The sequence below is a fragment of the Capra hircus genome, chromosome 7 (genome assembly GCF_001704415.2).
Source record: "Capra hircus breed San Clemente chromosome 7, ASM170441v1, whole genome shotgun sequence".
Lineage (NCBI taxonomy): Eukaryota > Metazoa > Chordata > Mammalia > Artiodactyla > Bovidae > Capra > Capra hircus.
In genome coordinates, this window is record NC_030814.1 from 229,597 (window position 1) to 257,357 (window position 27,761).

The 27,761-nt window shown below is 40.0% G+C and overlaps 1 protein-coding gene across 2 annotated transcripts in view; it reads right to left on the minus strand.

Moving 5' to 3' along the window:
• Window positions 1-27,761, minus strand: part of CAMK4 (calcium/calmodulin dependent protein kinase IV) — a 271,534-nt gene that overhangs the window by 149,070 nt on the left and 94,703 nt on the right. Inside the window, exon 2 of one of the 2 annotated variants that reach the window (XM_018049980.1) lies at window positions 1,203-1,281. The exons of the other annotated variant lie outside the window; for it this stretch is intronic. Coding sequence (XP_017905469.1) covers window positions 1,203-1,281 — 79 coding nt within the window. The remainder of the gene's footprint in view (window positions 1-1,202; window positions 1,282-27,761) is intronic. 2 annotated transcript variants of the gene reach the window in all.

Below are 27,761 nucleotides of genomic sequence, written 5' to 3' on the forward strand. Positions count from 1 at the left end.
TACACCAAATGGAAAATTCAGAAGAAAGAGCTTATTAGGAACAACTGCCATTTAAACTACTACTTTCCTCAGGTACACTGCTCTTGTTAGTTGAGTGGCCTTAAATTCTAACAGATTGTTTCAAAACTTCCTTCTGCTGCTATTTGACTGAATACCTTGTGCCATTATTCTCTTATCCATTACATGAGAGCCTAAAATCTCCCTGTGCCGGACAATACAGCACAACAGCGCGTGGCATTAAGCTGCCTTACGGAAAACACCCCTGGCTTCAAAGAGGCATTATTTGATTTCAAAAGTTATGTTATGTCTCTTCTCAGCATAAGTTACAGCTGGGTTTTCAAAAGTATATATATTTCACATATTTGTTCACGTAAAGTTTGACAAAGGAAGAGTTCACTATAAAAGAATATACTGTCTTTTGTGGTTTTAGAAGGGGAAATTACCTAAGGACAGAAAGTATCAGTAAGGCATTACAATGACAAACCCTCTCTGAGGCAACAGGAGTATAAAATGCCAGAATTACGGACTGGTATTCGAATTTTGACCTCTCACCTTAGAACTTGGTACTTACTGGGGATGAGCCTAAGTAACCTTTGCCCCCTCAGCTCATCTACAAGTAAGGGGAAAAAAACCAAAAACCAGTATGATAACAAAATCCTTCCTTCTTGTTCAAATATTAACTTTTTAGATGAGCAGATTAAGTCCCAGATACATTAGCATCTGTCTGGTTGTAGTTCACTGAAGCAAAAGCATCATCTGAAAATCGACTTATAAGCGGATGGATTCTCTAAGAAATGCATCTATTTGTGTTTCATTTAGGTGTTTCTAAATAGCAAGCTTTTCTAGTATATTAAGTGATTGGAGATTAAATATATATGTGTGTGTATATATATACACACACACATGCATATATATCTGAAAACATGACAGGTATATGAAGCAAATTTTACCTGGAAACTCTAAATCTTTTTCCATTCCCTACTTTTTTCCACCACAGCCATATCTAATTTGGGATCCAGCTGCTTTCAGAGAATGATAGTTTCCATCAGGAAACAACTCATCTGGCTGTCCTTTCGCAAACAGCCCAAGCGAGTGAGCTGCACACCACAGTCCTCTGGCCCTTTGTCCTTTGGATCAGGGCTCTTTGCTTCTCCAGGTCACGTATCCCTTAGAGACGCTGTTATACAATGAAATAAACTTACTGTTTTCTTTAACACTTTGAGAGCATAAGGCTTCTGGGTCCCCTTCTGTTTGCATCTGTACACAATGGATGTAGCACCCCTTGAGGGGGAAAAAAGACAAAAAGAAAATGTTATGCTCTCAGTAAGAAATTAAGGGGAAAGCTTGAAAACAAGTATCTCTTGCAGTCACCCTCATAACTGACAAGTGTCTTACGTTCTTCTGCAGGACTCGACAGACCCAAGAGGACTTTTTCCATGAGATTAAGGGCTCTGTGCTCAATCTTTCTATTTGCCCTTTTACTTCTAGTCCATCTCTGCTCGAGTGACCTGCTGCATTCAGTCACGGCTCGTCAGGCAAACGCAGATTTTGTAGGACCTCTACCCAATCTCACAGCCTGTGCCCCTTCCTGAAGGCAGGCACCTGGACCACAACAAAGCTCATGACTTCGGGGGTGGGGGGGTGGGGGGGAGCTTAAGTCCAGCACCAGGCCATAAAGGTCAGGAAAGTCCCCAGTACTTGGCAAGCATGCTGGGGACCTTTGAGATTTACACTACACCACTGGAACCCTGCTACTCTCCCCAAACCAGCATTCGCCCTGTAGAGATACTGGATCCTTTGTTTTGGTGAATACTGTTACCACCTACACATGCACTAACAAAAATGATGGTGTGAAATGTCCAGGAGAAAATACTACTGAGATGGTTAAAGATATACAGAGAAAAAGCAGATTTATCTCTCTATAAAAAATTTGAAGACGTACAGAAAATGTTTACCTGTAAAGAGAATGGTAAGAAGAGACTCAATAACTGTCTATCTCTATGTGATACACGTGTGAAGTTACTAAAAAGAGACCATTAAAAAGCAGGACATTGTGGTCCTGATGCACCCTCTCCAGTCATGAGAGCAAGAGGATGAGACAGAAACAGAAAGACACCACACGGGCTCAAGTACAACCTGAGAGCGAGAGCCTCGGATAAATCTTGAAATAAGACCAGTGGAAGCAAACGTGTCAGGCTTTGAAGATCAGGCCAAAGGACAAAGGAGGGTAGTCCTAAGGAAGGTATCTTGTGATACTTTCACTCTGGGGATTCTGAAATTCTAAGAGCAAAAGAAACTTACAAATCAAACATATTCCTAGCTGCGTTTGCACATTAAATTTTTAACAGAGCCTCCAAGAGTCAGGAATTGGTGATGTAACTGTTAACAGGTGAGAACTGTTCCAACACACTTAAAAAATTTGGGGGAAGACACAACACATACACAAAGCACAAAGAAGGAGAGCTGCAATGGAATAAATGGCGGCAAATGTAAAATTCTACTGCATCTTTAATTGCTCTAAATGATGTCTATGTGAAGCAAAAGTACTAACATTCATTGTGTTTATGGCATATGTAGAAGTAAGAGGTATGCCAACACAGCACAAGGAGCAGGGGAAGAAACTGAGAAAGTGCCGCTAAATCCTACACCACAAGGTAAGTAGCATGATTTTTTTATAGTAGACTCTGATTAATTAAAGATGCATATTATACAACTCAGGGCAATGAATAAAATGTTAATTAAAATTTTTATAAAACAAAATAAAAATTTTTAAATAAAAAAGTGAATAAGGAAGCTAAAATGGAAGCAGAAATGAAGTACTTGGGTGACAAAACAAAAGAAGAGATTAAAACCAAAACAACTAACAATATGGTGTATTTTAGTCCAATAATATAAATATTACATCAAATATAAACGTTATAAGCATATCAACTAAAAAATAAAGATCATCAGTCACATGCTAAAACAGACTGCACTTAATCTTCAGCCTCCATTTGTAGCCATGATCCAAACAGATAATTCCATATGGTTTTAGGGAAATTTTGTTTATGCTGAAAATCTGCCACTCTAGGGTACCTTCCACATTTGGGGACATGTGTAAACTCCTTCAGTCAGTGATTTGCTTTTAATGAACAATTTATTACTTCAGGTTCAAATAAAAAAGACCATCATATTACATGAAAAAATCAAGACCAAACTCTATATTGTGTACAGTAAACCCATTTGAAATATAAAGTGTAAAAAGGTTACAAATAAAATGATAGAAAAGAGGTACTATGCAAACACTGAACAAAAGAAAGCAGGAGCAGCTCCATTAACATCATGTCAACCAGACTTCAGAATAAAGACAAAGATGAACGTGCCTTAACTGTAATAAAGAGGGCAATTGCCCCAAATGACATTACAAACCTAAGAGCGTATGCACGTAACAACAGCACTTCAAAATACATGAAGCGAAAACTGATAAAACTGAAAGGAGAAATAGACAACTACCTGAATACAGGTGGAGACATCACCACACTCTCTCAGCAGTGAACAGAGAAAGCAGAAAAATTATCACCAAAGATACAGACATGAACAGCATCATCAACTAAGCGAAGCTAAGTGACTTTGAGACAACACCATGCAAAACAGCAGAATGTACCTTCTTTTTGAAGTTGAAATACTCAGAACCTCTATTTCCTGACTTAGTATAAAGAGAGTGGTATTGAAGGGAGAATAAACTTGTAGATAAATAGAATGGAGAAAAGAATCCAGAAATAGTTATACGTATACATGACTAATTGGTTTCTGACAAAGGAAAACAGGCAATTCAGTGGAGAAAGTTACAGTCCTTCCAACAATAAATAGCGCTGGAACAACTGCGTACATATATGCAAGAAACAAAGGCACAAACAAAAAGCCTTTATCCAAGTGCCACTCTACCAAAAAATTACTCAAAATGGATCATAAGTGTAAAACCTTTAATTTAAAAAAAAAAAAAGATTTCTGACCTTTAGTTAGGAAATGATTTCTTACATACACAGCCAAAACTATGTGCTAAGTCACTTCAGTTATGTACGACTCTTTGCGACCCCATGGACTGTAACCCACCAGGCTCCTCTACTGATGGGATTCTCCAAGCAGGAATACTGAAGTGGGTTGGCATTCTCTTCTCAAGGAGATCTTCCCGACCCAGGGACTGAACCCATGTCTCATGTCTCCTGCATAGACAGGTAGGTTCCTTACCACTAGCACCACCAGGGGAACTCACAACCAAAAGCATAGTAATTCAAAGAACAAATAAATTGGACTTCATTTACCTTAAGAAAGGTTGCCTTCTGAAAGCCACTGACAGTGAGAAAATTTTTATAATCATATATCTGATAAAGGACTCATCTCTAGAATTAGAAACTAAGTCCAATGATAAGAAAATAATTCATTTTTAAGGTGGGCCAGAGACGGGAACATATATGTCACCAAAGAAAATATATGAATGGCAAAAAGCACAAAGAAAGATGCTCAACACCATTAGACATCAGAGAAATGCAAATTAAAGCCACAATGAGATACAACTTCACTCTTCCTGGAACACCTAAGAAAAGAGAGAGTATCATGGCTGGCAAGGAGGCAGAAAGACTGGACTCCTACACTGGTGAAGAAATGAGAAATGATACAGCCACTCTGGAAAACAACTTGGCAGTTTCTTATAAAATTAAGAATACCAAATGATTTAAAGCTATGTTCATTCACAAACTTGAACATGAATCTTTATAGCAGCTTATTATTAATCAGGAAACACTGCAAACAACTCCCATATCCCTCAGCTGAGAAATGAGTAGAATACTATCCATAAATAAAAAGGAATGAACTAGAATCAGACAACAACATGGATGATTATCTAATATAATATCCTAAGTGAAAGAAGCGAGGGTCAAAAGCATATAAACTGCATGACTCCACTTATTATAAAGGTAAGTGATTTGCAAACACTGAAGGAAATGAAAAATCTAATTTTAATTTTATATAATTGCAAAATCAATATTCAAAAATGTATGCAAAATAAACTATAGCTAAAGAATGTTCAACCTACCGCACAACTGCACTCATCTCACATGCTAGTAAAGTAATGCTCAAAATTCTCCAAGCAAGGCTTCAGCAATACATGAACCGTGAACTTCCAGATGTTCAAGCTGGTTTTAGAAAAGGCAGAGGAACCAGAGATCAAATTGCCAACATCCGCTGGATCATGGAAAAAGCAAGAGAGTTCCAGAAAAACATCTACTTCTGCTTTATTGACTACGCCAAAGCCTTTGACTGTGTGGATCACAATAAACTGTGGACAATTCTTCAAGAGATGGGAATACCAGACCACCTGACCTGCCTCTTGAGAAATCTGTATGCAGGTCAAGAAGCAACAGTTAGAGCTGGACATGGAACAACAGACTGGTTCCAAATAGGAAAAGGAGTACGTCAAGGCTGTATATTGTCACCCTGCTTATTTAACTTCTATGCAGAGTACATCATGAGAAATGATGGACTGGAAGAAACACAAGCTGGAATCAAGATTGATGGGAGAAATATCAATAACCTCAGATATGCAGATGACACCACCCTTATGGCAGAAAGTGAAGAGGAACTAAAAAGCCTCTTGATGAAAGTGAAAGAGGAGAGTGAAGAAGTTGGCTTAAAGCTCAACATTCAGAAAACGAAGATCATGGCATCCAGTCCCATCACTTCATGAGAAATAGATGGGGAAACAGCGGAAACAGCGGCTGACTTTATTTATGGGGGCTCCAAAATCACTGCAGATGGTGACTGCAGCCATGAAATTAAAAGACGCTGACTCCTTGGAAGAAAAGTTATGACCAACCTAGACAGCATATTTAAAAGCAGAGACATTACTTTGCCAAGAAAGGTCCATCTAGTCAAGGCTATGGTTTTTCCTGTGGTCATGTATGGATGTGAGAGTTGGACTATAAGGAAAGCTGAGCACTGAAGAATTGATGGTTCTAAACTGTGGTGTTGGAGAAGACTCTTGAGAGTCCCTTGGACTGCAAGGAGACCCAACCAGTCCATTCTGAAGGAGATCAGCCCTGGGATTTCTTTGGAAGGAATGATGCTAAAGCTGAAACTCCAGTATTTTGGCCACCTCACGCAAAGAGTTGACTCATTGGAAAAGACTCTGATGCTGGGAGGGATTGGGGGCAGGAGGAGAAGGGGACGACCGAGGATGAGATGGCTGGATGGCATCACTGACTCGATGGACGTGAGTCTGAGTGAACTCTGGGAGTTGGTGATGGACAGGGAGGCCTGGCGAGCTGTGGTTCATGGGGTTGCAAAGAGTCAGACACGATTGAGTGACTGAACTGAAAATTAATATTCAAAAATTTATGCAAAATAAACTATATTGAATAGTATCCATTAATTTAATCCATTAAATTAAGTATTCCTTAATTTACTTATCACATTAACCTATCACTAATTCCAACATATAAATTATTATTGCAACAAAACGTTTCAAAGAAATTTTAACAAAATGTATTCTTGTCTAATCAACCTCAAGATACAAGTATGCTCAGTTCAGTTCAGTCGCTCAGTCATGTCCAAATCTTTGTGATGCCATGAATCACAGCACGCCACACCTCCCTGTCCATCACCAACTCCCGGAGTTCACTCAGACTCACGTCCATCGAGTCAGTGATGCCATCCAGCCATCTCATCCTCGGTCGTCCCCTTCTCGTCCTGCCCCCAATCCCTCCCAGCATCAGTCTTTTCCAATGAGTCAACTCTTCACATCAGTTGGCCAAAGTACTGGAGTTTCAGCTTTAGCATCATTCCTTCCAAAGAAATCCCAGGGCTGATCTTCTTCAGAATGGACTGGTTGGATCTCCTTGCAGTCCAAGGGACTCTCAAGAGTCTTCTCCAAAACCACAGTTTAAAAGCATCAATTCTTCAGCACTCAGCTTTCTTCACAGTCCAACTCTCACATCCATACATGACCACTGGGAAAACCATAGCCTTGACTAGACGGACCTTTGTTGGCAAAGTAATGTCTCTACTTTTGAATATGCTACCTCGCTTGGTCTTAACTTTTCTTCCAGGGAGTAAGCGTCTTTTAATTTCATGGCTGCAGTCACCATCTTGCAGTGATTTTGGAGCCCCCCAAAATAAAGTCTGACACTGTTTCCACTGTTTCCCCATCTATTTCCCATGAAGTGATGGGACCAGATGCCATGATCTTCGTTTTATATCAATAACCTCAGATATGCAGATGACACCACCCTTATGGCAGAAAGTGAAGAGGAACTAAAAAGACTCTTGATGAAAGTAAAGTGGAGAGTGAAAAAGTAGGCTTAAAGCTCAACATTCAGAAAATAAGTATGCTAGAAATAACTTAAAATTTAAAAAAAAATTTGTATATGAGAATCCAATAAGAATGTCCAACTTATTTTGCTAAGTAAGTTGTTAACGTTCACAGGACTAATTTTTTCCTAGCTGTACTGAGATAAAATTGATATATAACATTATGCAAATTTAAGGTGTATAACATAATGATTTGGTATAAATATATATCACAAAATTTTTGCCACAATTAGTTACTATACCCATCACCTCACATAGTTGTAATTTTAGAAATAACTTTTTAAAGGATGGAAAGATTAAAAGAACAGAACAACCTAAATAATGTAAATGAAAATAATACTTCAGTAATTTACTCTGTATTCTTTGCTGAAATTAAACAAGGAATTTAAATCATTTAATGTCTATAAGTGTAATTTTAGAAAGAAACCACACTTTCAGTATGTTCATATAAAAATAAAAATATGTATCTTAACAGCAAATTTTTAATACATAATGAATATTTTATGAAAGTGTAATATCCAAATTTAAAGATAAACTGTATAAAGAGAGAATTACCATAATATTCTTTGAGATACAAAGGAAGCAAAAATATTACAACAGAGGATTTTATATTCATGGAGTTACTCAACTGTAAAAAAAACTTCCACTACTCATTTCTATTCATGTATAACACATTCTTTAACAAGAAAGCCAAAGACTATAGAAATTATTTCAATTAGAACTTTTTTATGCAAAGATTTTGGTGAAAAAAAGTCAATACTTTTTTGGAGTCTGGGCCTGACTTCTATTTTCAAATTAGTTTTCTTTCAAAATAATTCAGAACAAAACCACATTTTAGGCCCAGCCTTGTCTGATATGGCAGATAATGTTTTAGAAAGTTAAAAATGTTGATTACTATGTTTCACTGCAGAGAAAGTAGTCAAACCTGTCAGGCAGCTGCAGAACCATTCACAGTCCGCATATGTGATGACATGACACCGGGCACACGCTACTGCATGCACACGCAATGCAGAGCGCGTGCACAGCGCACAGAGCAGGGCTTTCCGGGGGCTCCGCGGGTGAAGGAGCCGCCTGCAACGCGCGAGACGCAGGTTTGATCGCTGGGTTGGGAAGATCCCCTGGAGAAGGGCGTGGCAACCCACTCCAGTTTTCTTTCCTGGAGAATCCCATGGACAGAGGAGCCTGAAGGGCTACAGCCCATAGGGCCTCAAAGACTTCAGACATGACTGAAGTGACTGAGAACGCATGCACGCAATGTATACAGTGTATAGAATACTGGAGTGGGTAGCCTTTCCCTTCTCCAGGGGACGTTACCGACCCAGGGATCGAACCGAGGTCTCCCACATTGCAGTTGAGCCAACAATCTGCCTGCAATGTGGGAGACCTGGGTTCGATCCCTGAGTTGGGAAGATCCCCTGGAGAAGAGAAAGGTTACCTACTCCAGTGTTCTGGCCTGGAGAATTCCATGGACTGTATAGACCATGAAGTTGCAAAGAGAGTCGGACACAACTGTTGTGTGTATATATACATACACACATATATATGCGTATACATAAATAATGTATAAATATGTATAAATTTATACATTTATTGCATGAACATACACCATTGCCCTTAAAGCTGTTGAAGCACTTGATGTTGGTACCTGGCACTGTGTGCCAAAACTTATGGATATAGAAGAAAAAACACCAGATATAATATTTTCCTAAAGACATTTTAAGCAGAGTCCCTTTTCTATTTTTTCTTCTTTTAAAGAAACAAGATTGGCTAAAGATTGGTATTATTTTCCCTTCAAAAGAAATCTAAGTGCACTGACCTAACTGTCCACCTACAAGCAGAGACAGATATCCAAATGCTCTCAGAAGGCCAGGCAGAGGTCAAACCTACTTCAGATCAGAAGCAGGAAATCTAATGTCTGGATTCACATCAGTGTTTTAGGGAACTGTGATGACTGTGCAATGTTAAGACAATTTATAATCACTGGCATTCTCCCATTAAGGGAGGTTATAAATTAGAGACTGGCTTTCTGGGGAAGGACCTAGTGGACATTTGTGACTGGGCTGAGTGATAGAGCTTGGCTTCCCTTAGCACCAAACCTTAAATCTGCTGGAAATGCAAGACAACTTCAGGTATGGAATCTCTTAAGATATAGAAGTCCGGAAGGGCTGTTTGCTACTTCATTGTTTGGGCCCAGCTGTGTCTCTGTAATGACATACTTCAGTTCAGTTCAGTTCAGTCACTCAGTCATGTCCAACTCTTTGTGACCCAATGAACCATAGCACACCAGGCCTCCCTGTCCATCACCAACTCCCAGAGTCCACCCAAACCCATGTCCATCAAGTCGGTGATACCATCCAACCATCTCATCCTATGTCGTCCCCTTCTCCTCCTGCCTTCAATCCCTCCCAGCATCAGGGTCTTTTCAAATGAGTCAGCTCTCCGCATCAGGTGGCCAAAGTATTGGAGTTTCAGCTTCAACATCAGTCCTTCCAATGAATACCCAGGACTCATCTCCTTTAGGATGGACTGGTTGGATCTCCTTGCACTCCAAGGGACTCTCAAGAGTCTACTCCAACACCACAGTTCAAAAGCATCAGTTCTTCGGCGCTCAGCTTTCTTTATAGTCCAGCTCTCTCACATCCATACAGAGAAGGCAATGGCACCCACTCCAGTCCTCTTGCCTGGAAAATCCCATGGACAGAGGAGCCTGGTAGGCTCAGTCCATGGGGTCGCTGGGAGTCAGACATGACTGAGTGACTTCACCTTCACTTTTCAATTTCATGCAATAGAGAAGGAAATGGCAACTCACTCCAATGTTCTTGCCTGGAGAATCCCAGGGACGGGGGAGCCTGGTGGGCTGCCGTCTATGGGGTCGCACAGAGTCGGCCACGACTGGAGTGACATAGCAGCAGCAGCAGCACATCCATACGTGACCACTGGGAAAACCATAGCTTTGACTAGACAGACCTTTGTTGGCAAAGTAATGTGTCTGCTTTTTAATATGCTGTCTAGGTTGGTCGTAACTTTCCTTCCAAGGAGTAAGTGTCTTTTAATTTCATGGCTCAATCACCATCCGAAGTGATTTTGGAGCCCAGAAAAATAAAGTCTGACACTGTTTCCACTGTTTCCCCATCTATTTCCCATGAAGTGATGGGACTGGATGCCATGATCTTCGTTTTCTGAATGTTGAGTTTTAAGCCATCTTTTTCACTCTCCTCTTTCACTTTCATCAAGAGGTTCTTTAGTTCTTCTTCACTTTATGCCACAAGGGTGGTGTCATCTGCATATCTGATTATTGATATTTCTCCCAACAATCTTGATTCCAGCTTGTGCTTCCTCCAGCCCAGTGTTTCTCATGATGTACTCTGCATATAAGTTAAATAAGCAGGGTAACAATATACAGCCTTGACGTACTCCTTTTCCTATTTGGAAGCAGTCTGTTGTTCCATGTCCAGTTCTAACTGTTGCTTCCTGACCTGCATACAGGTTTCTCAAGAGGCTGGTCAAGTGGTCTGGTATTCCCATCTTCACAGCCATGTTAAACTGTCTTTGCTAAGTATATTAGGCCTCATAAGTTATTCAAAACTTTCACCTATTTTTTTCAGTGGAAGGAGTCTTAAAATGGAACCAAAGAGTCTTATTACCTTTTTCTGATGTTGAAAGTGTTTGGTTAAAGAATATAGTTGTGTCAAAATAGTAATCATTTCTAAGCATTTCAATGCATTTCTTATTCTTCTGTTTTTGAATTTGACTTTTAAATTGTTTATTCCCAAGGTGTGTATGTGCTTGCAAAATAGGTCCTCCGAAAGTTCATGATGAAATGGTTTAAGAGGGAAGATGTGATTTGTAAGAACTATCAATCAGACACTAAAAACATCTGTGCAACTCTCTAGAGTGTCATATTTCTTCCACATGATTGAATTGCTGTCATTTAACAAGCCTATTCTTTTCATTGATTTTTTATTAGATTAATTATTCAAGAAGACTGGTTAGAATCTCAAAATTTGATACTTCTTTGGGGTGAAAGTAGAGTCACATTCAGGAACAGGAGCCTGGAAAATCAAAGTCTCTGAGAGCTCAGTGTCAGCGTCCGTCTTGATTCCAGTAACAGGTTCCCACTGTTTCCTTCTCTACCTCTGTCAGCCGCAACTCCTCAATATTCTTCACTAATTAAATGTTTCAAGATGCTCTTTGGTCACCAAAGATTTAAAAAAAAAAAAAAATCTAAACCTTAAACCAGCAAAGGACAGAAGAAAACAAATGCTGAAATGATTTAATTACTGTTTTGGCATTTTTCGACCTACAACTTGAAGAATGGCTAATCTTTAGAATTTAGAAAGCTGTTATTAGACCTGGAGCATTTCCAAGTCAATGAAATTTTACAGTCTTAAATCTCAAAAATATCATACTAAGGAATGATATTAAAAAAGTGCTCACGGCCCAAAGCTTTAGTAAGTCTGGTTTCGGGGCCTGTGCTCAGCTGCCCCCCTTCTCTGTCTCCAGCTCACTCCCCCAGGGGGCAGGGCAAGCCCCCATCCCAGCACTGGAGACACAGCAAGTCCTGCTCTTCAGGGGCTGACACTGACCTTGCAGCTGTCTTCCTGACAGATTCTCGTTTCTCATTTCACCTGGAGGTTCAGCTTAGTCTATAGCCAGTGCATTTCATATCTATTTCCTGATTTATGCTCGCTTCCTCAACACCTACACACATTGCCAAGCGCTTAGCTTTCCAACCCTGAACACCAGCTCCGACCGCTGGCATATTCTCTGCTTAGTGTGCCTCCAGTTTTCTCGCAGCCATGCTCGTCTTGTAAGTTTCTCTCAACAGTTGCCTGATGGAACCTGTTTGTGACTTGGTTCTTAGTGCCTGAATCTGTAACGACTGGCTGAAACATGACCCCTTTCGTTTCAAAAATTTAATAAAACTCCTGTCCTAAGATAAACTAAGACCTAAGAAGCTTTGATTTGAAATGCTGAATTTTGGCCATCACAAAGTACATAAAAAACAGTTCCAAATTATCAGGTTGCCTTAAGTATTCATTCTCAATCACAAAGTGACAGAACAGTAAAAATTGTATATATAAAAGGTTTTAATATTCGTGTTAGTCATTTCCTTTGTTTGCTTCAAAATATTTAATGCCTCTGCAGTTGGCCTTTAGTATCAATTATTCAAACTTTTTATGAAGACTTTATTTTTCTTTTCTCTTTGTGTGCGTGCAACACACAAAGAATTGAATTTCCAGGCAACCAATCAACGCCACAATACGGCTCTTCTTTTTCCGCATCTATCATTCACTGCCAGTCCCATTTCCTTCTATTCTGTATCTTCTGCTGCTGCTGCTGCTGCTGCTAGTCACTGCTATTGTGTCCGACTCTGTGTGACCCCATAGATGATAGCCCACCAGGCTCCCCTCTCCCTGGAATTCTCCAGGCAAGAACACTGGAGTGGGTTGCCATTTCCTTCTTCAATGCATGAAAGTGAAAAGTGAAAATGAAGTCAGTCACTCAGCTGTGTCCAACTCTTCACGACCCCGTGGACTGCAGCCTACCAGGCTCCTCCCGTCGCCTGGAACAACATGGGATGTTCCAGGCAAGAATACTGGAGTAGGGTGCCATTGCCTTCTCCGGTATCTTCTATTATAATATATTTAATACACATCCATCTAATCCAACCTCCACACCTTCACTTAAGCCTGCTAACATCAAATGCAACATCTATTATTGCTTTTGTATACTATTTACCGTAATTTTTCTGACTTTACTGAGCTGTAACTGACATTAGATTGTATAAGGTTAAGATCGTACATGTTGATCTGATACAAGTATTCACATATTGTGAAATGGTTATCACAGTTGTGTTAGTTAACACTTTCATCATACCTCATGTAATTATTTCTGTGATGAGAACATTAAAGATCCACTCTCTTAGCAACTTCCAAGTATATAATCCAGTTTCTGTGAACTATAATCACTATACTGTGCATCAGATCCCCAGGACTTACTTATGGAAGTTTGTACCCTTTGACCAGCATCTCCCCATTAACCAAACCTCTGAGCCTCTGACAACCGCCATTCTGCTCTACTTCTGTGAGTCTGACTTTTTCATATTTCACATTGTAAGTTGTATCACTCTCCTTATTCACTTTCATCAAGAAGCTCTTTAGTTCCTCTTCACTTTCTGCCATAAGGGTGGTATCATCTGCATATCTGAAGTTATTGATATTTCTCCTGGCAATCTTGATTCCAGCTTGTGCTTCATCCAACCCAGCGTTTCTCATGATGTACTCTACATATAAGTTAAATAAGCAGGGTGACAATATACAGCCTTGATGTACTTTCCCTATTTGGAAGCAGTTTGTTGTTCCATGTCCAGTTCTAACTGTTGCTTCCTGACCTGCATACAGGTTTCTCAAGAGGCAGGTAACGTGGTCTAGAAGAACTAAAGAGCCTCTTGATGGAAGTGAAAGAGGAGAGTGAAAAAGGTGGCTTAAAGCTCAACATTCAGAAAACTAAATCATGGCATCTGGTCCCATCACTTCACGGGAAATAGATGGGGAAACAGTGGGAACAGTGGCTGACTTTATTTTTCTGGGCTCCAAAATCACTGCAGATGGTATCTGCAGCCATGAAATTAAAAGACACTTACTCCTTGGAAGAAAAGTTATGACCAACCTAGATAGCATATTAAAAAGCAGACACATTACTTTGCCAACAAAGGTCCGTCTAGTCAAGGCTATGGTTTTTCCAGTAGTCATGTATGGATGTGAGAGTTGGACTATAAAGAAAGCTGAGCGCCAAAGAATTGATGCTTTTGAACTGTGGAGTTGGAGAAAACTCTGAGTCCCTTGGACTGCAAGGAGATCCAACCAGTCTATCCTAAAGGAGATCAGTCCTGGGTGTTCATTGGAAGGACTGATGTTGAAGCTGAAACTCCAATACTTTGGCCACCTGATGTGGAGAGCTGACTCATTTGAAAAGACCCTGATGCTGGGAAAGATTGAGGGCCGGAGGAGAAGGGGACGACAGAGGATGAGATGGTTGGATGGCCTCACTGACACAATGGACATGGGTTTGGGTAGACTCTGGGAGTTGGTGATGGTTAGGGAGGCCTGGCGTGCTGCATTCCATGGGGTGGCAAAAAGTCGGACACAACTGAGCAACTGAACTGAACTGAAATTGTATCACACAGTTATTTGTCTTCCTCTGACATTTCACTTAACATAATGCCCTCAAGGTCCATTCATGTTGTCACAAATGGCAAGATGTCCTTTCTCACTGTTGAATTACACACACACACCACACACCTGCTGATGGTCACTTTAGTGTTTCCATACCTTGGCTATTATGAATAAAAGTGCAATGAACCTAGGAGTACAGATCTCTCTTTGAGATTCTGGTTTAGTTTCCTTTGGATATATATACCCAGAAGTGGTATGGCTGGATTATATAGTTCTATTTTTAATTTCTTGAGGATCCTCCATATTGTTTCCTATCAGCATAAAATTTCCCTTTTCTCCATATTTTCACCAACAATTACCTCGGTCTTCATGGTTAACAGCCATTCTAACAGGTGTGAGATGATATTTCATTGTGGCTCTGATCGCATTTGCCCACATGATTAGCAGTGCTGAGCATCATTTCATGCAGCTATTGGCCATCTGTATGTCTCCTTTGCAAAATGTCTATTAAGTTCCTCTGCCGATTTTTTAAACCAGGTTATTTTTTTGCCTTTTAACTGCAGTATTTAGTTCATTTACATTTAATATTGTCAGTGATATGGCTGGGCTTAAGTCATTCATACCGCTATTTGTTTTTTGTTTCATTTATTCTTTGTTCCTTTTTCTACACTTTATTGCTATTCTTTGGACCGAGGAGTTTAGTATTTTCAGTATCTTATTTCATCACCTCTCTTGGCCTTTAAGATATACACCTCACTGCTTTATTTTGTTAATGATTTTTCTCAGAGTTATAGTATGTATCTTTAACTTATCATACTCTGCTCATACCTCTAAAACACAAGAACCTCAACACACCAATTCCATGAACCATCTTCCCTTCCTTCCCTAACTTTGACTATTCATTTTGTATATTTACTTATGCAATGATTCTGATTCAAATGAGTAGTTTTTAAAACGATATTAAGGGAAGAGTAAACAATTACTTTGAATTCCCTGTACTCTCCTATCTCCATTCTGAATTTCCGTCTGGCGTTATTTCCCTTCGGCCCAAGGAACGTGCTTTAGCATTGCTTGTGGTCCACGTGCACTGACGGTGGATATGCCCAGTGTTCATCTGTTTTTAAATGTCTTTATTTTACTCTCATTTTTGAGATATACTAACACTTGATACAGAATTCTGGAGTAACAGCTTATCTTTCTTCAGAACTTAAGAGGTGTTGTTCCACTAACTTCTGACCTCTGCTTTTTTCTGATGAGGTTATTAGCCATAATTTGCATCACTGTTCCCTATATATATATATATCATATTATCTTTGGTTGCTTCTAAATTGTTCCCCTTTTAACTTTGGTTTCTGGCTTTAGACTGTATGTCTACGTTTGAATCTTCTGTTCATTTATTATGCTTGCTGCTCAATGAGTTTCTCCAATCTACAAAGTTCTTCACCACATTTGAAAATTTTTTGCCTATTACTTTTTAAACATTTTTTTCCTTCTCAGTTCTTTGTCTCCTCTTCCTGTGGGACATATATTATGTATATAATAGTCTTCTGTATATTTTCCCACAAGTTGCTGGGATTCTGTTCCTTTTTTACCAATTGTTTTTTTCTCTATCCTTCAAATTAGATTTCTATTGATTGTCTTCAAGTTCACCGACTCTTTCTTCTGCAGCCTCCAATCCACTCATAAATCTATGAATTTTTAATATCATGTGATGTGCTTTTCAGTGCTGAAATTTCTCTTAGACTCCTTTCATAGTCTGCATTTCTGTTCTGAGATACTCTGTATGTTTACACATTATGTCCGTATTTTGTTCCATGTTCCTGACTGGATGCATCATCATTGTTTTATACTCCTTCTCTGCTTATCCCAACATCTGAGTCATCTCCAGGTCTATTTTTGTTTTTTGTTTGTTTTTTAAATGCTCTTCCCCCTTGATTTGGGTCCGATTTCCTACTTAACATCTACTATTTTTTGCTTGTGTAATAGATATTGAAAAATGATACACATTAGGTAGTATAGATTATAGTATATCTTCTTTGAAAGAGATACTTTTTAGTGGCAGGTTACACTGTTGACAAATCTTTCAGATCCTGTCAAGTTTGGCTTTATTTGTTATTATTACAGAAGAGATCTATTTGTATTTTTCTCTTGGTCCATAGTCATTGTCCTTGTTGGAGAAGACTCTTGAGAGTCCCTTGGACTGCAAGGAGATCCAACCAGTCCATTCTGAAGGAGATCAGCCCTGGGATTTCTTTGGAAGGAGTGATGCTAAAGCTGAATCTCCAGTACTTTGGCCACCTCATGCGAAGAGTTGACTCATTGGAAAAGACTCTGATGCTGGGAGGGATTGGGGGCAGGAGGAGAAGGGGACGACCGAGGATGAGATGGCTGGATGGCATCACGGACTCGATGGACGTGAGTCTGAGTGAACTCCAGGAGTTGGTGATGGACATGGAGGCCTGGAGTGCTGCGATTCACGGGGTCGCAAAGAGTTGGACACGACTGAGTGACTGAACTGAACTGAACTGAAGGGTATGATCTTTACTCACAAAGGTAAAGGTTTTCAAAAGTTTTTCAAATTTTTTGAAATCTCAACCTAATATCTGATATGCTCAGTGAAGTCTCTTCACCCTGAATTGACCAGAGATCCCATGTCTTCTAAGAAAACATGCTTATCTTCCTTTTCATATCTCTGTTAGCTCTCAATCCATCCACAGAGCACATTGTTCCTGCTTACCCACATAAAGACTCACCACACTGTCCCGTTAGGCAGCCAAGATGCATACAGCCCTCATCTTGTGATCTCCTTCTCTCGGGGGTCAAATCCCTGTGCTGCCCATTATTTAAGGCCTGAAAACAACTGTCTCATGCATTGTGTGCAGATAGTTTGTGGAGGTGTAAGCGTAGCATCTGGTATTTCATCATTTCCAGAGCAGAATTCCTCCTTCAGTCTTAATTTTTATCACCTTATTAAGTTAATCTATTATTATTGCAAAGGAGAGAAGTGATATATTTATTCTTTATGCATTTAATAATACTACATTACAAATGTTAACAAAGTTTTGATTGAAAGAGATTAGCAAATGATAAATCTATAAGGGCAGAATTAAGAATTTTCCCTTAGGCATTTCCAGCAGCTTTCTAAATATCAACAGCTTCTGCTATTGCTTCTGGAGAAAATAAAATTTTGAGACATGAGATATAATTTTATTATGTCAAAACACCGTGCCCAAGAATTTCTGCTGTTGAATAGATGATCAAACAGGAATATTTTATGACAAAATAACTAACCCATTTTAGATCACAGGCCTTGAGACTATCACAATTGCTGTTTCTCAAAGATTTATGTGACTGAGAGCTGTACCAGATGGCTGGTACAAACAAGGAAGAGATTTCATCTCTCTCAGCTGAGACTGAGTCTTGTCTCTGGCATTTAGCTAAGTCTAGCATTTAATATTATGAAAGTGTAAGGATTCGAAATTAGTAATGATCACCTGTTTAACAAGAGGCTTAGCAGAGGCAAGGATGGTAGCTTATTTAGCACACAGATATGTTTGTTTGGCTTGCACAAGGTTTTTTAAAAATGTTGAATATCTTGCCAACATTCAAATATTGAGAGATTTCATAAAAATAAAATCAGATCTCTAGTTTCTCTTGAATCTGGCAACACTAATTTTTAATTTGGGTCCAAGAGTAGTTTACAGCTAGAAAAGAAACTGTCATTTAGAGATGGCCTGTGGTCCCCTTACCTTTATGCATTTACACCATCTCCCAGCTCCTATGCATATACATTTGCTTCCTCCAATCTAATGAACATTCAGGAAATAGGAACAGTTGGCAATCAAAGCAGATAAATGTCTAAAGGTTACTTTCCAGAGATGCAGGTGGGATTACCAAATCCTAGAACTTATTCCACCTCTCTGCTTTAACCTTCACTTTAGTGGTTAGACGTTCCTGATTATTTTCTGCTTCACTGTATCAAAGACATCATTGATTTAAGAGGCATCATTAAGCTTTGATCTCTAAAATACGAAAAGCTCCTACATTTAACTCTGCTATCCCAAGGACTGAAAGCTGCATCTTGATTGCAGAGATGTGCAAATGTGCAAGATTATGCATTTAATATCAATTAAAATGGTAACATCATAAATGGATATGATCAATAACACACTTTCTAACTTACAGATCAACTGCAGTTTCTTCAGTTCCCATTCCCAAGGCCATAACCTCCTTTAAATACGTGCCAAGCATCTAGTCTCACTCCTATTCATGTGTTCTTCCATTCAGTTAGCAGGATGATCTTTCCAGAACAGGAATGAGGCCATGTATGTCCTCTATGCTCACATCCCCGGAACAGTGAGGATCCAGTCTGCTGAGCACACCATGTGAGACCACACTCTGTCTTGCCTTTCTCTCCTCCGCTCTCAGCGTCTCTTGCTCTTCCTTTTGTTTCTAGCAATACCAAACTCATGGAGTCTTTGAAAATGCTTTCTTTTTTGTTAGAATCACCTCTTTTGAATTTTCTGGTTACTCAGATTTTTGTCATTCTTTAATCTGACACAATCGCAACCTCTTACGGGAAACATTCTCTGGCATATATGCCAAACCCTTTTCATTTTATTCTGGAATCATTTGAAATCATCTTGGTCTACTTCTGCACCTACCTACTCTCTGCCCTGTGATTTATTCACATGCATTCATGCCTGTCTAGATCAAAGCTTGCAAATGGACAGTTCATAAGTGGATTCTACCCTGCACAGGCACATTCTGCCTGTAAAATGTTTAGATAATTTTTACGATTAGATATCTACATGAAAAATAGGGACATCTCACATTTTAAGAAAATTCAGTCCCTAGGGATATTTCCAGAGTAGCATTTCTGGATAATCACGACCAGATGGCATTAACAGAGACAGCCCCATCAAGATCAGACACACTTTCTACAGCACGTCATGAAGTCCATCATCCCTCTGATTTTTTAAATGTCATTTTACTTGTTTACAATACAGCTCTGGCCTCTATAAACAACCGAGTTTACAACTTTGGGTATGAACTGTGACCTTGAATTAAGAGAGTATCTTGCCGATCTTGGGCTTCCCTAGTGGCTCAGATGGTAAAGACTCTGCCTTGCAGTGCAGCAGACCTGGGTTGATCCCTGGGTTGGGAAGGTCCCCCAGAGAAGGGAATGGCAACCATTTTAGTATTCTTGCCAGGGGAATCCCACGGACAGAGGAGCCTGGTGGGCTACAGTCCATGGGGTCGCAAAGAGTCAGGCACGACCGAGAGACTCCCCTCTCACTCACTCATCTGTCTCCCTTGGTGCCTAGCACAGAGCCTGGCATATTTAGCTGGAGTTCAAGAAGCATTTTATACATTGAGTTGAATAATCTAATACGATAATTACAAAAGTCTAGCAAGAGGTGAGGTAGTATTAAGATTCACAGCTGATAAAGAAACTGCAGTTTGGAAAGTCAACTCTTGCTCAAAAGGACATAGTTCATAAGAGGCAGTGTTGGGGCCAAACCCAAATCTCTACTCCACGCCTCAGGGTTTCCTACAAAGACACAGGTTCTCTGGCTTTCTACCTGCTGAGGTCACGAAACCTCAATATTTTTTCAACTGATAAATTAATCTCCATGTCTTCTATATCCCCACCATTACAAAACTTATCACTCATCACTTGTATAACAGTACATCATGTGTATGACCTCCCCCCACCATGTGACTTGAGGATGAAGGCCTGTGACCAGCCACCACCTTCCAGGGAGCGGTCCTGCAATATTGATTTGGAGAACTTAAAGGGACTGAATGAATAAGTCTCTATTCTCTATTATTTCTGCCACAACAATGTCTGATATTCTATATGCAAGGAGGGAAAGAAAGAAAGAGAGGAAGAAGGAAGGCTGTTGTTACAAAAGAAGAATAAACAGGCAAACATGAGTTCACTTATACCCTGTAAACTGTTTCCCATCTTTGTTAATAGCATTTGTCATGATAAAACCAATAAACTCATGTTGTTTCCCATTTGTTTAGGATTTAAAAGTTAATTCACATCATTGTCATCTTTACTTTTTCAGATGCTTGTATTTTTTTCCACCAGGTCACAGCCACCCCTCTGTTCAAGTATCATGTGTTTCTTTCATTAATGTCAGGTAGTTTGTTCCATTAGTGACATATCATGACAATTTAAAAGCAAATCTTACAATCAGATGTGACATTTCTGAACAGCGTTGTCTGAGTTGAAGTGACTCTGATAGCAGAGCTTGATATTTCCCGTTTGTTTGGGTTCCCCCCTCCACAAAAAAAAATAATAACAATAATAATGTCATCTTTCCCTCTTCCATCTAGGTGATAAAGTTCAGCTGGGAGTAAACTAAGTGTCATTCACAGCCATGCTAAGGCAGTCAACCCCTAAAGAGTCTTAAGCTCTGTAAACAGTATAAACGAGCCTCTCTCACTCTTCCCAGAAAACAGGAACCACGCTGAGGGCTGGACTATCTGACAACTGCTGGGCTTGGCACAAGGATCCTCTGATCCCTGGATCTCAGGGGTCACAGTACTGCCCAGGATCCTATGATCCTCTGTGGATCACAGGAATAGTGAATTCAGCTAGCCATATATCTTGCCAACTTTAAACCCAAATATAGAAAGCTTGATCATTTTTCATAGTACTATTATTTAGCAAGCCATTTAGTATCAGATAAATATTGTACTTCCTCCTAATGCATTTACTAAATGCATTTTTAAATTAAGTTACATAACTATATAAACCAATCATTACTATTTTATAATTATCTTCTTGTCATAAATGGAAAGCTATGGTTTGAAAATAGCTTATACAGCTTATATAAACTGAAACAAATAGTTTATATGAACTGAATCAAGTACTTCAGTTCTCTGCATATAGTACAAATCTGCCATTCTTTCTTAGCACCTGATTTTTATACACTCTTCTAAAAGGTATCCTTTCAATAAATTTTATATTTTTTTAAATATTATTTCATTACTTTTAGAGTTCTGGATTCTAGATTTATTTAAAAGAAAAATGTAATTTTGCATTCAGACAACACACTGTACCTTGTTGAAAAATTAAAAAGGATTGCAAACTGGTGACAGCGAAGCATTAAACCAAGCGGTAAGGCCCTGAAGAGCCAAAACAATCTTAAGAAAGAACCAAGTTGGATATATCACACTCCTTGATTTCAAACTGTACTACATAGCCATGGTGATCAAAGCAAAGTATGGTACTGGCATGGAAACACACAGATCAATGGAACAGAATAGAGAGCCCAAAAATAAATCCATGTATTCATGGTCAATCTATGACAAAGGAGACAAGAATATACAATGAAGAAAAGATAGTCTCTTAAAATATCTGGGTTGGGAAAACCGAACGGATGCAGACACAAGAGAACAAAACTGGACCACATCTTACACTATACATAAAAATACATTCAAAATGGATTAAATACTTAAATGCGATGTGTGAAACCAAACATCCCTAATAAGAAAACACAAGTAGTGAGCTCTTTGACATAGAGGTCAGCGATTTTTTTTTTTTTGGTGCGGGGTGCGGGGGGTGGGGGCGGGATCTGTTTCCTCAGGCAAGAGCAACAAAAGCAAAACTTATCAAATGTAACTGCCTCACACCAAAAAGCTTTTGCACAGCAAAGGAAAACATCTACAAAACAGAAAGACAATCTGCTGAATGGGAGAAGATACTTTAAAATCATATATCTGGTAAGGGGCTTAATATCCATAACATAAAAGAACTTACATAATTTAATGTTCAGAAACAAACAACCTGATTAAAAAATTAGCAGAGGATCTGAACAGACATTTTTCCAAAGAAGACATACATATGGCCAACAGGCACTTGAAAAGATGATCAATATCACTACTTATCAGGGAAATGCAAATCAAAACCACAATGAGATATCATCTCACACTTGTCAGAATGGCTATTATCAAAAACAACAAAGATTGTGAGGATATAATAGCATGCAGTTCCTCAAAAAACTTAAAATAGAACCACCATATGATCCAGCCACTTGACTTCTGGGTATATATCCAAATTTTAAAAAACCTGGTGGTTGTTAGAGGGGAGGGTGATTGGGTGAATTAAGTGAAGAGGACTAAGAGGTACAAACTTTCAGTTAAAAAATAAATAATTCATGAGGAGGTGATGTACACCATAAGGGAAATAGTCAATGGTATTGTGATAACTTTGTATGGTTACAAGTGGAAACCAGATTTACTATGGTGATCAATTAAAAATGTATATAAATACTGAATCACTATGATCTACATTTGTAACTACTATAATATTGTTTCTCAATTATACTTCAATAAATAAAAGGACAAAAACAAGGGTAGAGCTTTTATGAATTGGGGAACCTACGTGACTGTTCAGGACAAATGCTGTCACACTGGACCTGACTAGATGCAAACCATTCAGCCTCCACGGTCCTCACTCAGATGGTCATTTCCAAATGTGGCCTAATCACAGCTGCCTTATCCCTCTCATGGACCTGGTAAAGGCCACATAAGTTCAAACGCTTTGTAGACTCTTCACTTTGTAGACACATTAAAAAATATGTTTTACAAAGTTATTGGTTGATGCATTTTTTTCCCATCTATTTAACAAATCTTACAAAACACTTCCAACATAAAAGCTCTACCCTGGTTTTTGTCCTTTTATTTACTGAAGTATAATTGAGAAACAATATCATATTAGTTTCAGATGTACATCATCAGTTCAGTTCAGTTGCTCAGTTGTGTCCAACTCTTTAAGACCCCATGAACCGTAGCATGCCAGGCCTCCCTGTCCATCACCATCTCCCGGAGTTCATTCAGACTCAAGTCCATCGAGTCAGTGATGCCATCCAGCCATCTCATCCTCTGTCGTCCCCTTCTCCTCCTGCCCCCAATCCCTCCCTGCATCAGAGTCTTTTCCAATGAGTCAACTCTTCACATGAGGTGGCCAAAGTACTGGAGCCTCAGCTTTAGCACCATTCCTTCCAAAGAACACCAGGGTTGATCTCCTTCAGAATGGACTGGTTGGATCTCCTTGCAGTCCAAGGGACTCTCAAGAGTCTTCTCCAACACCACAGTTCAAAAGCATCAATTCTTCGGCACTCAGCCTTCTTCACAGTCCAACTCTCACATCCATACGTGACCACAGGAAAAACCATAGCCTTGACTAGACCAAACTTTGTTGGCAAAGTAATGTCTCTGCTTTTGAATATGCTATCTAGGTTAGTCATAACTTTTCTTCCAAGGAGTAAGCATCTTTTCATTTCATGGCTGCAGTCACCATCTGCAGTGATTCTGGAGCCCCAAAAAATAAAGTCTGACAGTGTTTCCACTGTTTTCCCATCTATTTCCCATGAAGTGATGGGACCAGATGACATGATCTTCCGTTTTCTGAATGTTGAGCTTTATTCAGTATTTATATACATCTTAAATTGATGACCATAATAACTCTATTAAGAAGAGGTGGGAAGAATACACAGAAGAGCTATACAAAAATGATCTTAATGACCCAGATAACGACAATGGTGTGATCGTGTGAAGTCAAGTGGGCCTTAGGAAGCATCACTACAAACAAAGCTAGTGGAGGTGATGGAATTCCAGATGAGCTATTTCAAATTCTAAAAGATAATGCTGTTAAAGTGCTGTACTCAATATGCCAGCAAACTTGGAAAACCCAGCAGTCGCCACAGGACTGGAAAAGGTCAGTTTTTATTCCAATCCTAAAGAAAGGCAAGGCCAAAGAATGCTCAAACTACTGCACAATTGCACTCATTTCACATGCTTGCAAAGTAATGCTCAAAATTCTCCAATCCAGGCTTCAACAGTACGTGAATTGAGAACTTGAAGATGTTCAAGCTGGATTTAGAAAAGACAGAGGAACCAGAGATCTAATTGCCAACATCCTTGGATCATAGAAAAAGCAAAAGAATTCCACAAAAACATCTACTTCTCCCTAATTGACTATGCTAAAGCTTTTGACTGTGTGAGTCACAACAAACTGTGGAAAATTCTTAAAGAGATGGGAATACCAGACCACCTTACCTGTCTCCTGAGAAATCTGTTTTCAGGCCAAGAAGCAACAGTTAGAAGCTGACATGGAACAACAGACTGGTTCAAAATTGGGAAAGGACTGTGACCCTGCTTATTTAACTTATTATTCGAAATGCTGAGCTGGAAGAAGCACAAGCTGGAATCAAGATTGCCAGGAGAAATATCAATAACCTCAGATAGGCAGATGACACCACCCTTATGGAAGAAAACAAAGATGAACTAAAGAGCCTCTTGATGAAAAGTCAAAGAGGAGAGTGAAAAGTTGGCTTAAAGCTCAACATTCAGAAAACTACGATCATGGCATCCAGTCCCGTCACTTCATGGGAAATAGATGGGGAAACAGGGGAAACAGTGACAGACTTTCTTTCCTTGGGCTCCAAAATCACTGTAGATGGTGACTGCAGCCATGAAATTAAAAGACACTTGCTTCTTGGGAAAAAAGCTATGACCAACCTAGACAGCATATTAGAAAGCAGAGACAGTACTTTACCAACAAAGGTCCATATAATCAGAGCCAAGGTGTTTCCAGTGGTCATGTATCGATGTGAGAGTTGGACTGTAAAGAAAGCTGAGCACCAAAGAATTGATGCTTTTGAACTGTGGTGTTGAAGAAGACTCTTGGGAGTCTCTTGGACTCAAGGAGATCCAACCAGTAAAACCTAAACAACTCTAAGGAAATCTGTCCTGAATATTCATTGGAAGGACTGACACTGAAGGTAAAACTCCAATAGTTTGGCCACCTGATGAGAAGAACTGACTCATTGGAAAGACCCTGATGCTGGGAAAGATTGCAGGCGGGAGGAGAAGGGGATGACAGAGGATGAGATGGTTGGATGGAATCACCAATTCAATGGACATGAGTTTGACTAAACTCTGGGAGATGGTGATGGACAGGGAGGCCTGGCGTGCTGCAGTCCCTGGAGTTGCAGAGAGTCAGAAATGACTGAGTGAACGGACAAAACACTTCTAACAGGCTTAAGTTTGAAAGAGATGAGAATTGCGTATTTCTGAGAACCCAAATTCTTCTTAAAACAACAGGTTTTACAAAGATTTTACACTGATTATATATTTTGAGAACAATAACATACCCCTTGAAATGGGAGTCTACTGAATAGATCTCAGTCAGTTCAGGCACTCAGTCATGTCCGACTCTTTGTGACCTCATGGACTGTAGCACGCCAAGCCTCCGTGTCCATCACCAACTCCCGGAGTTTACTCAAACTCATGTCCATTGAGTTGGTGATGCCATCCAACCATCTCATCCTCTGACGTCCCCTTCTCCTCCTGCCCTCAATCTTTCCCAGCATCAGGGTCTTTTCCAATGAGTCAGTTTTTTGCATCAGGTGGCCAAAGTATTGGAGTTTCAGCTTCAGCATCAGTCCTTCCAGCGAATATTGAGGACTGATTTCTTTTAGGATGAATAGATCTGCCAAAGGAGATTTATTCTGTTTAGATCTACTGAATATATCTACCGAAGCAAAAATGGATTCCTTGAAACTAACCTTAACTGCTTCAAATCACTACATCATGAGACTCTGAAATTTTACATTCATTTTCTGGTACATCCAGTCTCTGCATCAGGCTGCCTCAATTTTACAACTCACCCATCCTCCACCCCTACTTGCCTAGTTTGCAGGTAGAAATTCTCCTAGCATGTTATCAAAAATGCATTAATACAGCGGTTCCCAACCTCTGTGGCACCATGGACCGGTTCCGTGGTTGACCATTTTTCTGCGGCTTGTGGGTGGGGGTGGTTTCAGGATGGTTCTAAGGAACCCTCGTGTGCAGCTTGCAGTGGAGTGGGGGCTCCTTTGAGTCTGAGCACCGCCGTCCTCACAGGAGGCCGTGCTCTGAGTCTGAAGCCTCGTGTCCTCACAGGAGGCCACGCTCTGAGTCTGAGGCCCCGCCATCCTCACAAGAGGCAGAGCCCTGAGTCTGAGGCCCCGCCACCCTCACAAGAGGCCGCGCCCTGAGTCTGAGGCCCTACCGTCCTGACAGGAGGTTGTACTCTGAGTCTGAGGCCCCGCTGACCTCACATTAGGCCACGCTCTGAGTCTGAGGCCCCGCCGTTCTCACAGGAGGCTGCGCCCTGAGTCTGATTCCCCGACGTCCTGACAGGAGGCTGCACTCTGAGTCTGAGGCACGGCCTCCCTGACAGGAGGCTGTGCCCAGCGGTGACGCATAGAGGCTCCCTCACTGCCAGCGCTCGCCTCCTGCATGCGGCCCGGGTCTGAACCGGCCACGACCCGGTACCAGTCCGTGGCCTGAGAGTCGAGAACCCCTGCATTAACAGGCTCTACTTATTCTTTCTGCTGAGCTAAGAATTTATGCAGAGGGAAGCGTGAGGTGTCTCTCCTCAGTTCTGAGCTCTTCTGCCTTTTTCGCAGCATTTCACACTCTATGGGTAGAGGCTTTTTTTGTTAAGTAATTTTTTTCAGTAATATTTCTGCATTTTGCTTTTCGGTCAGAAGCAAAGGAGACAACTTAAACCAACTAGAAATTTCAAAATGAATTCCTATATTTTCTTGATCTTGAAATCAGAGAACACACCAGGATTCAATTACAAAATGGACTCAGTTTTCAGTGTGAAGGTAAAATCTCTTCACTTTTTGTTCTGGTATTTGTTCTCACTCGGTCTTTCAGGGAAAATTTAAATAGCTATGAAACAGATTAGAATATTGCTATTCCTATCCCTGAAAATGTAATATTAATTGAAATTATAGATTTCTTGTTCCCAGTGATTTATCAATGTCACTAAAACATTGAAACACTACAGACTCTGTACCCTTTTCTTCTGTAGTAAAACAACCCAAAATGTAACCTAAGAAAACTACTTTTAAACCAAGAAATTTACACAAAGAGTGCAGTTCTCTGTTGAACAGGATCCTGTCTATGACTGTAGAGCCTTCGCTCTGCATCATCACACACTTACTTCAGCGTCCATTTAGAGCTGAGGGTCCAGCCCTCAGAGCTGGAGGAAGGTCACTCAACCTAGAGGCTCAGAGTTAAAAAAATTAAAAAAGAGCCACCTTGGTGTCTTAATATTCAAAGAAAAAGTAAAGGAAAAGGAGGTTACAACTCAAAGTGTATCTCCAAATGTCAGATTGGGCCTCCTGAGCAAGTGTCTGTGGGCTGCAACTAAATGGCTGAGAG